Source organism: Xiphias gladius, chromosome 21, assembly GCF_016859285.1.
Source record: "Xiphias gladius isolate SHS-SW01 ecotype Sanya breed wild chromosome 21, ASM1685928v1, whole genome shotgun sequence".
NCBI classification, from domain to species: Eukaryota; Metazoa; Chordata; class Actinopteri; order Istiophoriformes; family Xiphiidae; genus Xiphias; species Xiphias gladius.
In genome coordinates, this window is record NC_053420.1 from 31,175,823 (window position 1) to 31,190,317 (window position 14,495).

The 14,495-nt window shown below is 40.7% G+C and overlaps 1 protein-coding gene across 5 annotated transcripts in view; it reads right to left on the reverse strand.

Moving 5' to 3' along the window:
- nfasca (neurofascin homolog (chicken) a) overlaps positions 1–14,495 on the reverse strand; it is a 103,858-nt gene that overhangs the window by 45,349 nt on the left and 44,014 nt on the right. For 4 of the 5 annotated variants that reach the window (XM_040115840.1, XM_040115837.1, XM_040115836.1 and 1 more), the window contains exons 6-9: positions 7,369–7,565; positions 6,747–6,869; positions 2,928–3,098; positions 2,260–2,307 (exon numbers count right to left, since the gene is read on the reverse strand). In XM_040115840.1, coding sequence (XP_039971774.1) covers positions 2,260–2,307; positions 2,928–3,098; positions 6,747–6,869; positions 7,369–7,565 — 539 coding nt within the window. The remainder of the gene's footprint in view (positions 1–2,259; positions 2,308–2,927; positions 3,099–6,746; positions 6,870–7,368; positions 7,566–14,495) is intronic. The other variant, XM_040115839.1, reaches the window with a different exon arrangement.

Sequence of the window (14,495 nt, forward strand, 5' to 3'; positions counted from 1 at the left end):
AAACAAACAAAAAAAACAAGCAACAGCCAAATTTTACATATGACATACTACATGGAGAGAAAAAGTGTGAATCAAAAATGTATCTGAATCCAGCATAAAATAACAGTCTAAACTACTGCTGGCTATATGTATATATATAGGACTATATGTATCTCAGTCAGTTTTGAGATTTAAATCTGGGAAACATCAACTGCTGCAAGGTTCAATCAAATTATGTTGGACAATGTTGAGATCATGAGATGACTCAATAACTCATGAAAGTCCTGAAACTCCTTTCTTCAGACACTGATTTTGGTACATACTGTAGTTCAAGGACAAATTCAACAAAGACCAAAGTAGGCCCAGTTTTTGGTGCATTTTTTTAAATAAGATGTTGGAAGGATGCAACTGAAAATAATCTTTTGTAGACCCTGTTTACTGTTTGCCCGGTATTAATGTTAAGTGATTTTCTGACCACTCATTAGGACCTGCATTGGGTATCAGGCTGTGGAATCATAAATCTACTGGGCCCTATGACAGGGGACACCATTCTCTAGCATTGACCTAACTTACCTTTAAGAGGATTGTATCTGCTTAGGCTGTCTTGATTAACCAGTTTCATCTGAATGCTATGGCCCGCTCAGTAGTAGTAATCTTTGCTTATCCAGCTCCCCTAGTCTTACAGATAATTAATAGTTTCACTACCTGGAAATTTTTTTTACAATACCTCCATTTTTCCAGCTGTTTTAAATTTACATAATTCAATGTCTCAGTGTTTCTGACATTAAAGCATAGAACAACTAAACAATTGGTGATTTGAAAGACAAGAATTCATTGAATCTTCTTCTTGAACTAAATTTACTCTAAATTTTTGACTCATTCAGCAGCTGAACACACTTGTGCATTTTTTATACAATATGAATCAAATATTATTCAGAACGTTCGTCCCAACACTGTTGCAAAAGTTCCCACGAATGTATCACACTTGTAGGTTGCTTTGCTTTCACTTTCTGTCCAGTTCATCCCAAACCATCTCCGTGTGGTTTATGTCTGGAGACTGTGCCTGTTTTCTATCATGTGAAGCCTCTGTCTGGTTCTCTTCTTCTAATATTTTGGGTCTTTATCTTGCTATAGGATGAACCCAACCAGTCTGTCTTCCTTTGTTTGCATTAACTTTAAAGGCTTCATTTACTTCCATTGCTGCAGGAAAGCTGTAAATTAACCAGTTTTCGCAATCCCTGGAAAAGGCCTGTTTGCTATGGAATTTCAATTTTTTTAAGGGTTTTCACTGGACTTGAGATTCTGAAATTTTCATTAAAAACTGGAAAAATGGGGGTGTTCTAAAACTTTTAACCAGTAGTGTATATCAGGAACTTTTACACACAATTCTTTGACTTAGTGCATCTTTAAGGCATCCTTGAATCCTTATGTCACCAAAGCAAAGAGCAGATACTCAGCAGCATGACCCAGCACCTCACTACGTACAACAGTCGGTGAATGCATCACCATTCGACGGCACTTCATTACATACAACAGTAACTGTATGGTAAATGCATGACTGTTCATACGGGCTGACTATAAGCTCATATTCTGTCTACAGTTCTGTAGTAAGTTCAATCTATTGCTGGTCTAAGCTGTTACATTCAGTTCAGTACAAAAATAGTTTATACAAGCATTGCATATAAGGTCAATAGCTTTATTTAGCTTTGTATAGTCTATCAATTCAGGAGTTCCCCCGTGTGATCTGAGAACATTGGATTTGATTAGTGTGTAAGATACAATGATTCAAGCACTTTCTAATACTATAGCTCACAAGTCTCATGTGGCAGTATTTTGTCTTGACTAGGTTTTATGATCCGTGGTAGATTTAATAAGGGAAATACATTTTCAATTTTTAATGATTTAAATGCAGTTTCTGCCCAGACAAGATTAAAACTCCCGAAGACATGCTGAATACATGTAGATTTTGTGTTTTTGCTTCTCTGTCCAGTTTAAAAATATTTAATATTGACAGCTTCAATCCAAAAACATATAATAAAACAGTTTTGGCTTATAAGAAACACAACGACCCATTCTCACTTTTCTACATGAAACCACATCGTCAATTCTACGCCTGCAGAGAGCAGTTAGGAGGTTTGATTAGTTTCCAAGATCAGTCTGAGGTCAGTGGATGGCTTGGGCTGCATTGAGCCAGCAGGTTAGTGTGCTAGCCATGTTACTGTGGGACATGATTAAGCAGGTGGACAGGAAGTGGAGCTGTCCTGACAGGAAGTCACTCACCACCATAGGGATCAGTGGCATTGTAAGATGTGTCATTATACGGCTCCTCTGAAAACACAGGCACACACAGTGGATCATCAGTCCACACAGACAAATAAAAAGAGCATGATGTTGAAGATACATGAGCAAAGCTGAAAGAAAAGATTTCACATTACATCAAGAGAATCCAATATTTCATGTCTTCATTTTTCTGCAGCAACCTGGGGTAAATATCACAGATTTCATGCATATCATTTGATGTCATTACATTACCTCTAGGTGGACATACTGTATGTCATATTCCATTTGAGTGTGATTAGTATGTGATCGAAACACACGCAGCAGACATGACAAGAGAACTGGATCACGTAGTTTGTACACTGTTAATGCAGTGGGTTCAATTTTCAATGTTGAGTTAATGACTAGTTAATTAACTTGTTAATATTTAAGGGCATAACTCAGAAATCAGTATGACATCTGCAGGTCTAGTAAACTGGCTCTCCCCTTCCCTGTCCCGAGAAGGGGAGAGCCAGTATGTGTGCATGGGAGAGTGGCCTTGAGTGGCTTATTGTGAGGTTGTCTAAGTGTGTGTGTGTGTGTGTGTGTGTGTGTGTGTGTGTGTGTGTGTGTGTGTGTGTGTGTGTGTGTGTGTGTGTGTGTGTGTGTGTCTGTGTGTGTTGTCTACTCACTGGTCTGAACTTTGAGTGTGAAGGGGTTCTTCTGCTGGATGGTGTGTGTGAAGAAGAAGCGGGCATTGCAGCTGTAGTCTGTGTTAGCATCTTGGGCAATAACGTTGGAGAAGAACAGGTTTCCATTCAAACCCATGGACACTCTCTTATCCTGAGGGATCGAATTCATAGCTGGAAGAGACAGGAGGAGCATAGAGAGGAGAAAAGAGGGAAATGGAAAAAGGAAAAGAAAGGTGCTAATGAAACAACATTAACATAACTGATTTGCACAGAAACTATTAAAAACTTTAGCAACACTAATGACTTGTAGTTACATGTTACCACTGGAACATTAATTTTCTAAAAGCACTGGCCAAAGACGTGGATTAGTAATTTAAATGTTAAAACTTAAACATAAACTTAAATTTTTGGGAACCTTTACTTTAGACAAGTGATAAAACAAGACTTCAAGAGAAACATGAAGGACACACATTATGATTATTAGTAAAATTTGAAGCTACGGTAACACTTTATTTCATTCGTCTGGAATTCCCTGATAGCTTCCAAGGAAGTTTCCAGGGGAGAGCTATGTAATAGCTGATGCCCCATAGCTAATACAAGCGCAATGTCAGTGCTCTACCTGAAATGATGCACTGATATATTTCTTTCCAGGAAACTTCCAACAATATTATTAGGAAATTATTCAGAAATTTTGGACCCATAAAATAAAGCATTTCTTACATCACAAATAAATTGAACCAAAAGGAACCATGGGGGTTCCTGTTTGGATTCTGTATTTGTATGCAGGTCAAAATAATGAACAACATCCAGGACAGATGTATTCAGTGTTTTACAGTGTGACTGGATGCTCTATTACATCTTTTCTATACTTCTGAGTTATGTTTCGAGTTTTTCCCATACATTTTGGATTTGATCATTTGCAAGTGTGTAATTATATTTACATATTTATATTTTGTTCATATTGTCAGCTGCACATTCATCTGCCAATCTCCAGTTCTAACACATTCCAAAGGTGTTCTACTGGATTCAGATCTGGTGACTGGGGGGGGGGCACCTGAAGTTCACTGAAATCATTGTCACGTTCATGAAACCAGTTTGAGAAGACTTTTGCTTTGTGACGTGGAGCATTATCCTGCTGGAAGTAGCCATTAGAAGTGGGGCCAAATTGTGGCCATAAAAGGAAGCACACGGTCAGTAACAATCCTCAGACAGGCTGTGGAATTCACACCATGACTGATTGGTATTAAGGGGCCCCAAAGTGAGCCACGAAAACATTCCCCACACCAAATCCTGACCCTACCATCTGCTGCCTCAGCACAAATCCAGATTCATCAGACCAGGCTACATTTTTCCAGTCTTCAACAGTCCTGTGTTGGTGAGCCTGTGCCTGCTGCAGCCTCAGATTTCTGTTCTTGGCTGAGAGGACTGGAACCTGACGTGGTCTCCTGCTGTTGTACATCATCCACCTCAAGGTTGGACATGTTGTTCATTCTGCTCACCACAGTTGTAAAGAGTGATTATCTGAGTTAACGTAGCCTTTCTGTCAGCTCCAACCAGTCTGGCCATTCCCCTCTGACCTCTCCTATCAACAAGGCTTTTTCATCCATAGAACTGCTGCTCACTGGATAATTTTTGTTTTTGACACCATTCTGAGTAAAAACTCTAGAGACTGTTATGTGTGAAAATCCCAGGAGATCAGCAGTTTCAGAAAGACTCAAACCAGACCATCTGGCACCAACAATCATGTCATGGTCAAAGTCACTGAGATCACATTTCTTCCCCATTCTGATGTTTGATGTGAACATTAACTGAAGCTCCTGACCTGGATCTTCAGGATACCATGCATTGCACTGCTGCCACATGATTGGCTGATTGGATGAATTACATGAATAAACAGGTGTACATGTGTTCCTAGTAAAGTGCTCATTAAGTGTATTTTAGCCTGGTCATAGATTATATGTTTCTAGGATTCCAATCACACACATCCTCTGCAGTGATAGTGTACTGTATCTTGATTTTAGTTGGCCGCCATGTTCTTGTCTGAAACAAGAAATTGCACGCTACCACCACCAATTTAACTCATCTTGTATCAAAGGCTTAAAATATTATATAAAAATGTAGAAGCGAAGATCCCTTTAATGCCAACCACCAGCTTGTAGATTGTGTATATTTTCACATACAAATGTTCAAGTTAGCTCTGGTAACCCTGCTGACGTGTCATCATACCGTCACTACAGGCTAATGTTAACTTGCAGTACACCCACATGGACGTCAAGACAGATCGTCATCCACACTCTGTAACTGCACAAACTGACAAGAGCCATATGGGTCATCAAGACAGTGCCCCAGGACCAATCAGCAGCAAGTCAACAGCCCTAATCATGCGTTGCTGTGTTACAGCGTCTGGGCTATATGACAAGCTGACATAATGTATTGGGGTTGATCTGAGAGTATATGATTGTGTGTCATACAGGCTGTTCACTGAGTGGGAAACTTTGCATAAGGTGATAGGACCATATCGCTATTCTAACTATCTTTCTAATTGGGAAGAAAATCTTGTAATGAAAATAGCTGAAATTTTCATCTCACACTGGCCATTTCTCAGGTACTAAGCAAAGTTTTTTAATACGCAATATTCAAGTTTAAATCAGGGTTATTTAACTAAAGTTTGTTTTACAGTGTCTTTCCATGACTGTAAACTGTCTTCTGGCTGGACATGAGGTCTGCCCTTGCAGATCTTTTCAACACACATAAACATTAACCAATCCGCCACAACATCGCTACATTAAAACCAGTTACCGGTTTTAATGTTGTACAGGGCGGCGCAGTGTTGCAGTGGTTAGCATTGCTGCCTGAGAAGGTAATGGGTTTGAACCCCGGGGCCTTTCTGTGTGGAGTTTGCATGTTTTCCCTGTGCCTTTGTGGGTTTGGTCTGGGTCTTGCTCCCACAGTCCAGTGACATCCAGGTTAGGTTAACTGGCAACTCTAAATTGTGTTTGTTATATATGCATATCTATATGTAGATATATGGATAGATAGATAGATGTCTCCATAGATAGATAGAGAGAGAGAGACTGGTTTTAGATAGAGACTGGTTTTGTGGCTGATTGATAAATACACGTACAACCATGCACACACACTGTCTCAGTAGTATTGGCACATAACCTACTTGTGAGAATGACAAAATAGTGCCTAGGAGAGAGTGGAAGAAAGGATGCCAGCGTGGTTTGAGACTGAAAAGTCTCCTTCAAAATGCTGAGAGAGAGAAAAGATCATGAGGGATAAAACTCTAAATTAAAGCATTACATTTAGACGTCCCTGGAGACAATCTACGATGAACAGAGGAAAAGAAAGGCTGTCTCCAGATGATCCAAAGGACTTCTGGCCAATTACAATGTAAAGGGTCTAAAGACAAATAAAATGCACTTTGCAGCCCCCGGACTGTTTGGACCACCTCAAGCCGATTGACTTGAGGTGGTTGTGTTAAAACTCAACAACCATAACCATATCATCAAGAATGATGCAGTCTGGCTCCGAGCTAATTAGATGCCCAGTTATAAGAGGCAAAATTCCTTTAAACAAAGTTGTTTTTGAGGTATATGGAATGCAAAAACCTCTTGGTGTAAAAACCAGTACACATTGTTACCCACTGCTGCACCACCATAAAAATATTGTTCAAATGTCTCTGTTCACCTTAAGCTATAAAACTGCCCCCGATAATGGCTGACACCGCTAATACACCAAAAGTCAGCAGGACACATGGATAAAACACACTCCATTAAGAAGGAGAAATACACTGTGTGTGTAACTGGTGCTCACCACTGTTCATCCAGAAGGTCAAGGGAGGAGGAAGACCTGGTGGGGGGTTGCATGGTAGAACCAGCGGGGAGCCTTCAGTCACCACCATTGGCTCCAGCACCTCCTTAGGCCACAGAGGAGCCTCTGGAGAATGGAGAGAGGGAGGCAAGTAGGAGGGAAGGAAAAGAGGAAGAGAAGCAGGAAAGAGAGAAAGAAATAGGGAAATGACATATGACAAGAATTTTAGTCAGACACAGGTGAAGGAAGAGTTTGCCCATTTGACAAAATGCCAAAAAAAAAGCTCTCATGAGCTGATCAGTATTGATTTAGTATTGATTTAGTCATTATTGTTCTTTACAGCTGATTGGTCATATCGACAAAATGTAAAGTATTTCTGCCACATGCAGTTGTCGTCAGCACTGTAGAACTAGTAATGTTTAAAATTTTTCGCAACAAACCCTTATATTTATATAGATATGTTGAAATTTCATTAGAATTTGCTGGGGTTTTTTTTTTTCTTCTGTCTGTCTGTCTCTTCTAGTGTAAGAAGTCATAATACGCTCAGACCAATTTCTTTGTGGCTTATGATGACATTTGAATATGTGCAGAAATGCTGTCTCGTAATGTGTCTGTATGTTCTTACTTGAGACTCGGAGCAGGATTCTGTTGGACAGAGCTACTCCAAAGTCATTGCTGGCAAAACACTGGTACTCTCCTTCGTAGTCCTCTGGTCGTCCTCCACTACGGAAACCGATCTCCAGGGTTCCTGAGCGTTTTCGCATCGTCACCCTGGGATCTTTCCCAATGTTGAAAAACTTCCCGTTCCTTCGCCATGAGAACCTTAGCCACAAAACAAAGAGACAGAGAGTTACCATTATAACAAGTCCGTCCTACTTATACATTCTTCCTGCTTCCTGACCTTCTCCTGATTTAATTTGCTGTTGATGCTTTGTGCTGTTAAACGCAAACTCAAAACTTCTCCATATTTACATGATGCCAGAGTTCGGGCATACTCCATTCTCACCACTCTTCTGTTCTCCTTGCCCGTTGTCTCCACCCTCTGATGACTGTTCATCTCCCCAGACCTGCCTTCCCCTAGTTTTCCACCAGATGTCCCACTTCCCCAATCAGCCCTGCAGTCACCTGGTCTCTCCCCATCTGCACCTCATTCAATAATCAGCCTTGGACTATATTTACCAGTTTGCTTCCTTTGTTCCTTGACAGTTCATCAGTTTCTGTTTCAGTCTTTCCCTGTATGTCTGCTTCCTGCATTGTGGAATCCCGTCGCCTGTATCTACCTGCTCACCTGATTGCTCACCAGTCACCTGTTACCCTATTATCTGTTATTAAAAGCAACCTGACTACTTCAGCCTGCCTTTGTGTCTGCCTTTGGGTTTAGAACAAACCAAACCTTGACAGTTCCAGGCTTCTCTTCTTTCTCCAGGAACATAGTTCTCATTCACTAATGATCTCCCGTTGCTTCCATTTTGCCTTTTTTCAAGCACTGCTAAGCTACCGTCAATGAAACTCAGCAATTTATGTTCAGTTATTTCACATTAAAACCCTCCCAGCAGCTAAATTCTTCCCATTCCTGGAAAGATTTTAATTTGAAATATCTGCAGGAAATGTCTTACTGACGGTAAAGTAACAACACTTGAAAAAAAGCAGAGCACAAGTGACTGGAATAAATTAGTGAATGAAAAGAGTCTTTGTAATTAAAAGAGAAACTCCGTGGCAGAGTGGTGATTGTGACATGACTCTGTTGTACTGATGGAATAATGCTGTGGAAATGTACATCATCTTGAAATTGTGAGCCGTTAGAATACAAGTAATTCCATCACTCCTCTTCTTTCTAGGCAACCAGGCTTTATTTGTTCGTACATTTGAGACTTTGCAGTATCTTTCTCAGCAAATGTCCAATCGCTGCAGGGTGACTTTCTTAAAAAATCAAACAAAAAGCAGTGGCTTGCGAAGTAGAAAATGAGTCTGAAAACCTGTTGCATGCTTCAAAACAGTCAGCAATAGTACAAACTATATCTGGATCTGTGTTGATGGGCTTATACATAAGAAAAAACACCAGCAGGATTGTTTAAGAGTAGACAATGAAAGTAAGAGAAGCATGGCAAACGTTATCTTGGCATGAGGGAATGGCCACTGGGCTGTCACCACATTAACACGGACTCTTAATTGTTTCAGCAACTGTAAAATGTGAAACTCCTTTGCTTGTCATGTGGTTGCTATCTTATATTACTCAACTGGCATATGACAGCATCTCAAAAAACTGTCACACCACATGCTCTGTATGTATTAGGGCTGTAGCTTAATCCTGTTCCATGTGCTGCTTCCAGAGGGCTCCCTGATTAGTGAAGAACACCGAATATGCTTACATAACCTGCCTCTATTTTTAGTGTGGAGGGTGGATTTACAAAAGATCCCTCCTTACATTTTTAGGCAAGTTACAGTTGATTTGGGAGTGTTTGAGGTGCAGCACAGCACTGAGCTTGAGCAATGGGCCACTATTGAAGCACTGGAGACCAGAGCGTTGTTGTGGTGGGTGTTGCGTAGTGAGAGGCTGATTGCAAGTGAATAAGTGAACGATCCTTTTTGCTGAACGTTTTCATGAGCATGAATAGTCATCTGAGTGCTTCCCAGCACAATGCCTGTCCTGGGAAGGGAAGAGCCAGTATGTGTGCATGAGAGTGGCCATGAGTGCCTTATTGTGATGTTTTGTAAGCGTGCATATGTGTGTGTGTGTGTGTGTGTGTGTCTGTGTGTGTCTGTGTGTGTATGTGTGTGTGTGTGTGTGTGTGTGGGTAGAAGAATCTGGGTGAGCGTGCATGTGTATGTGTCTTACATAAAGCCATTCTGTCTCCAAATAAACAATGTACCACTGTCCTGAGCTGGTCATACCCCCACTGATGTAACCACTGGAGACCCCGTGTGTGTGTGTGTGTGTGTGTGTGTGTGTGTGTGTGTGTGTGTGTGTGTGTGTGTGTGTGTGTGTGTGTGTGTGTGTGTGTGTGTGTCTGTGTGAAGTCCTGCTCCTGAGTGTGAATTACGTGAATGTTTCGATGCAGATGAAGTATATGCATGTACATGTGATTGAGTTTACAGCAGGTTTTGAGTGTGCTGTTGCGTGTGCATACATTCTTGTGTGTGGAGAAAAGAACAAAAAAGGAGAAAGAGGAGGGAGGGAAAAAATGTGATGCAAATGGGAAAGGTGAGAGGGAGAGACATATAAAAAAGAAGGAAATAGAAACTGAAGGTATAAACTAATCCACCAGCCGATTTATGCTCTAGTAATGGCTCCATTACGGCTGTGGCAGAGTTGAACTGATCAGTTTCACTGACACTGAAAACATGGACATCTGGATTGATCACATTCTTCAGTTACCCCCTACTCCAATTGGTTTGGTAGAAAAAATTTTAATTAACATACCACATTTGTACTCTTCAGAATTTGTTTATGATAAATTAACAAACTTCTAAACTCTTTTTTTGCTTGTAATCACATGACAAACACCATTTAATAAAAACCTAAAATGTTTTCTGTTGTTTTCACATGGATTTTGGTGATTTTGTGTCAAATCAAGCTCAGTACTAGACAGCTAACTACTGCCTAACAGACTTTGTTCTAGCCCAAAACAATCCCCTACATTATATGCTGAGCATTTTATAAATCAGCAGAGGTCTCAAATAGACCACATTTAGCCTTCACGGACCCATTCAGAATCGTTTAATGTTTAATACACCAAACCAAACAAAAGGTGTGCCATCGTAGCTGACTGGGCTACTGACTTTCAACGAGACTAAATGCAGCCGTTGTTATGAAATGATAATAGATAATGTTACACCGCTGCCTTTAGTAGTTGGCTTCATATGGCTTTAAAAGTAAAGTGACGATATTGAACACCTCAACGTTAGGTCAGCTGAGTTCCTGTGTCGTGCACCTTAAGGTGTCTCTTCAGGTTTGTGGTTTTCCTCCCAGTGATTTTACACAACAGTGTCCAGTCAAGCTTCCATTCCTAATACTGCTGTATTTCTGTTGTTCATAGTGAGAGATAGATCTAACTTCAGTCCCTCAGAACAATTCATACAAGTTTCAAATTTGACAGGTTAGTGTCAGCTGATTGACAGCAGAGCAGCCTCTCCGTTCTGTTATGAGAGCATCCAGGAAAGACTACAACTCTATTTACTGGATAATGACATCCCATCTATGAGCCTTTGCATTTACGCTTGATATTAATAGGTTGTTTTATTATCCAGATGGGATATCCCAATACAAAATTGCATATTAATGCCAAGTTATGTTAAATGTGTTGAAGTCCAAGATGATAGAAGAAAATATATTTGAGACTAAACTGAGATCTCTAGACTAGAGTTGGGTCCATTTCCAGTTTTGCTGGTCCGGCTTGGCCCAGAGCAGGAGCTTAAACCGGCTGAACAGGCATTTGTCATTATGACAGGTTCTGGCAAATTAAAAAGTAGCCAACATCAGCAACCTGTGCCAACAGCGTCACAGCCCCCATCTTATTGCATTAGTAATAAGCAATATGACAACATGTTTAACTTAATATTATGTTTATTTATAAACGGACTAACAGAGCTACTAGTGTTTGATGAGCCGTGCGCAATTCACCCTGAGCTGAGGCCGGCAACATGAAGGAGATCAAATTTCAGTAGAGGCGAGAAGATGCACACAGTGTATGTTTACTACAAAGTTCATGAGCTTTTTGGGGTGACGACAGGAGGAGACATGGCAGACTTAGGTTTCAACGAAAACTTGGCCGAAGTCTTATTTTATTTAATATTTTGATGTTTAGAAGAAGAACAGTTAAGTTGAATGGCTGTTGTAAGAAATAAAACCACGACTTGTCACTCTGGGATCACTACATGCAAAAGAATCTTACCATTATATGTATTTTGGGCAGCTGGTGAGCTGCACACAAGGGGACGAAAATTTCTATTTTAAGCCTATTTCTCTATGATTTCATGAATAATTGCCACCACTGCACATAAAATATCATAAGATGTGTCAATTTAATGTGGTACACTATCATTTGCCATCCATCCAGGTCGCAGGGGCAGCAGTCCAAGCAAGGCTGCCCAAACGTCCCTCTCGCCCGCCACCTCCTCCAGATCTTTCAGGGGGATTCCAAGGTGTTCCCAAGTAAGCCGAGAGACATAATGTCTCCAGCTTGTCCTGGGTCTGCCCCTGGATCTCCCCCAGTTGGGCATGCCCGAAACACTTCACCTAGGAGGCGGAGGTGTCCTGGAGGCATCCTGCACAGATACCTGAACCACCTCAACTGGCTCCTCTCGATGCAGAGTAGCAACAGCATGACGTAACTTGAAATGAGCAGTGCCAGTAAATATTGCAGGCTGCAGCAAAAGGACCTTCAAGTTACGTCATGCCAGTGCTCCTCCGTTTCAAAAATTCATGGGCTCTCTCAGTCTCATTATGTTCAACTCGGGAGCATCTGCTGAGTCAAGTGCGGTGCTGGTTTCAGCCCAGTGTTTGGCTTAATATCAAACCAAAATGTTAACACCAGCCCAACCCTACTTGAGACTGCATTTGAAGAGATATATTTTAACTTTTAGTAGGTTTAGTAGTTCCAAAAAACTCCCTTATCACACGCTAATAATTGAACGTGAATGTGTAATAACAATAATGTGGGGTTTTTTTACTTTCTCATTTTCATTGTTTACTTATTTATTCTTTCACTTCTGCAGCCAAGGAGTCTAAGTATAGGCCATAAGAGGTAGGTGGGTGTGGGCCTTTTTTTTTTTTGCCATTTCAATATTGTTAAGACCTGAGACAGTGATGTTGATAACATATTCTGTGTTCACTGTATGATTGCATTTTGTCTATTTTGTGTTACATGCCTGTACCATCACCAAACTAAATGAGCAAATACATTAAAACAAAAAAATCAAAAAACCTTTTAGCGGGTTTTACAGGATATATTTCTAGGCAAAAGCTGGACAAAAGCAATTAAAAAGCAGAATCCTTCACATACACTACAGCTTTATTGTGAGGGTTTCAGGTGTTAACCATGACCTTTTAGTCTTTAGGAAAGAGAAAAGAGAGAAAACAAAGCACAGGATTTACAGGTTTTACAGGGCAATTGTATTCCGGGAATAACCACAAACAGGGGCTATGTTGTAGCCATTGGTGATCATAACTCTGAGTGGATCACCATGACACGTGGAGTCCCCCAGAGTGTGTTTCTTGGCTGCTGTTATTCAACCTGTACATGCTCCCTCTAGGCCAAATCATACATGACAAGAATGTTACAATAATGTTTACTTAGCTCTTTCACCAAGTGACTATGGTCTTTAGACTCACTCTTGCATTGCTAAATAGCTGGATGCAATTAATTTACCTTCAATCAAATAAAGACAGAAATCATCGTATTTACCAACAAGAAGGAAAGAATAAAAGCTATTGCTCAGCCTGATTCCAGAGCTATACAGACAAAAATCCCAAGTAGGAAATCACTGTGTCTTATCTGATCTGAATGTGTTTTACTCTAGGTTTGATAAACCAGCATTCACAACCCTGACCCGCTTCATCTCAGACACGACCAACGGCACCTCCTGCAATTATCTCACCCCTCCCCACTGACCCCCCCACCTGCACTCAGGATCTGCAAAGAGGATGTGTGTTGGCTCTTTCAGAGACAGAGGTTCAGGATGGCTCCAGGCCCAGACGGCGTGTCAACCTCCTGTCTGGCCCCCATCTTCACTCAGATCTTCAACAGATCTCTGGAGCTGTGAGAAGTCCCCAGCTCCCAGTCACCACTGGATACCCCCAGGGATGTATGCTCTCCCCTCTGCTCTTCTCACTTTACACTAACAACTGCACCTCAGGAGAACTGTCTATTAAACTCCTGAAATTTGCAGAAGATGCAGAAGATTTAGCAAACTGTCTTGTTTCTGGTCTTCCCAAAAAGATCAGCTCATACAGAACGCTGCTACCAGAGAGACCAGGAGAACTGGGCACATTACTTCTGTTATTAAATATTTACACTGGCTACCAGTAACCTGCAAAGTCGATACTTCTAGTTTATAGTTTATCACTCAGTAATATGGGGCCAAAACACATTTATAATCTTGAATAAGAGAAACCCAGTACGGCTCTAAGATCTTTAGGAAGCAGACAGCTGGTAGAACCTCAAAGTCAGAACCAACCATGGCGAAGCTGCTTTCAGCTACTGCTCCACACAGATGGTACCAACTTCTTGGTGATCTTATATGTGCCCCAACTCTTAGCTACTTTCATATCTAAATCAAAATCTCTGCTGTTCTTCCTGTGTCTTTGATTGATTGGTTTCTCTACTAAACCTTTATTTCCTTTGTTGCATTTGGGCAAGTCACAACTTATTACTGCACTGTAATTGTGCTATAACTTTATTTCTGGTCTACTGTTACCTTTGTCTATCTATATTTTATTTTAATCTGATGTATTTCATATTATCTATTTCTTAAAAATCTACTTTTATACTGTCTCAACTTATTTTCTTCTGGTTTTTATTGCTTATTGTTCTTTAATGTAATTTTAATGCTTTTCTTATCTTTTCTAATGCCTATGTAAAACACTGTGTTTGCAATGTGCTATATAAATAAATAAAACAGGCCTGCCTTGCCTGTGTAATGGAAGGGCAATATAGAGGGTAACAGAGAGAGAGAGAGCGGTAAAAAGCACAGCAGACCACTTGTCAGACTGAGGCTGTAGAGGGCAGGCAGACAGGTGTCACACTGAGTTTA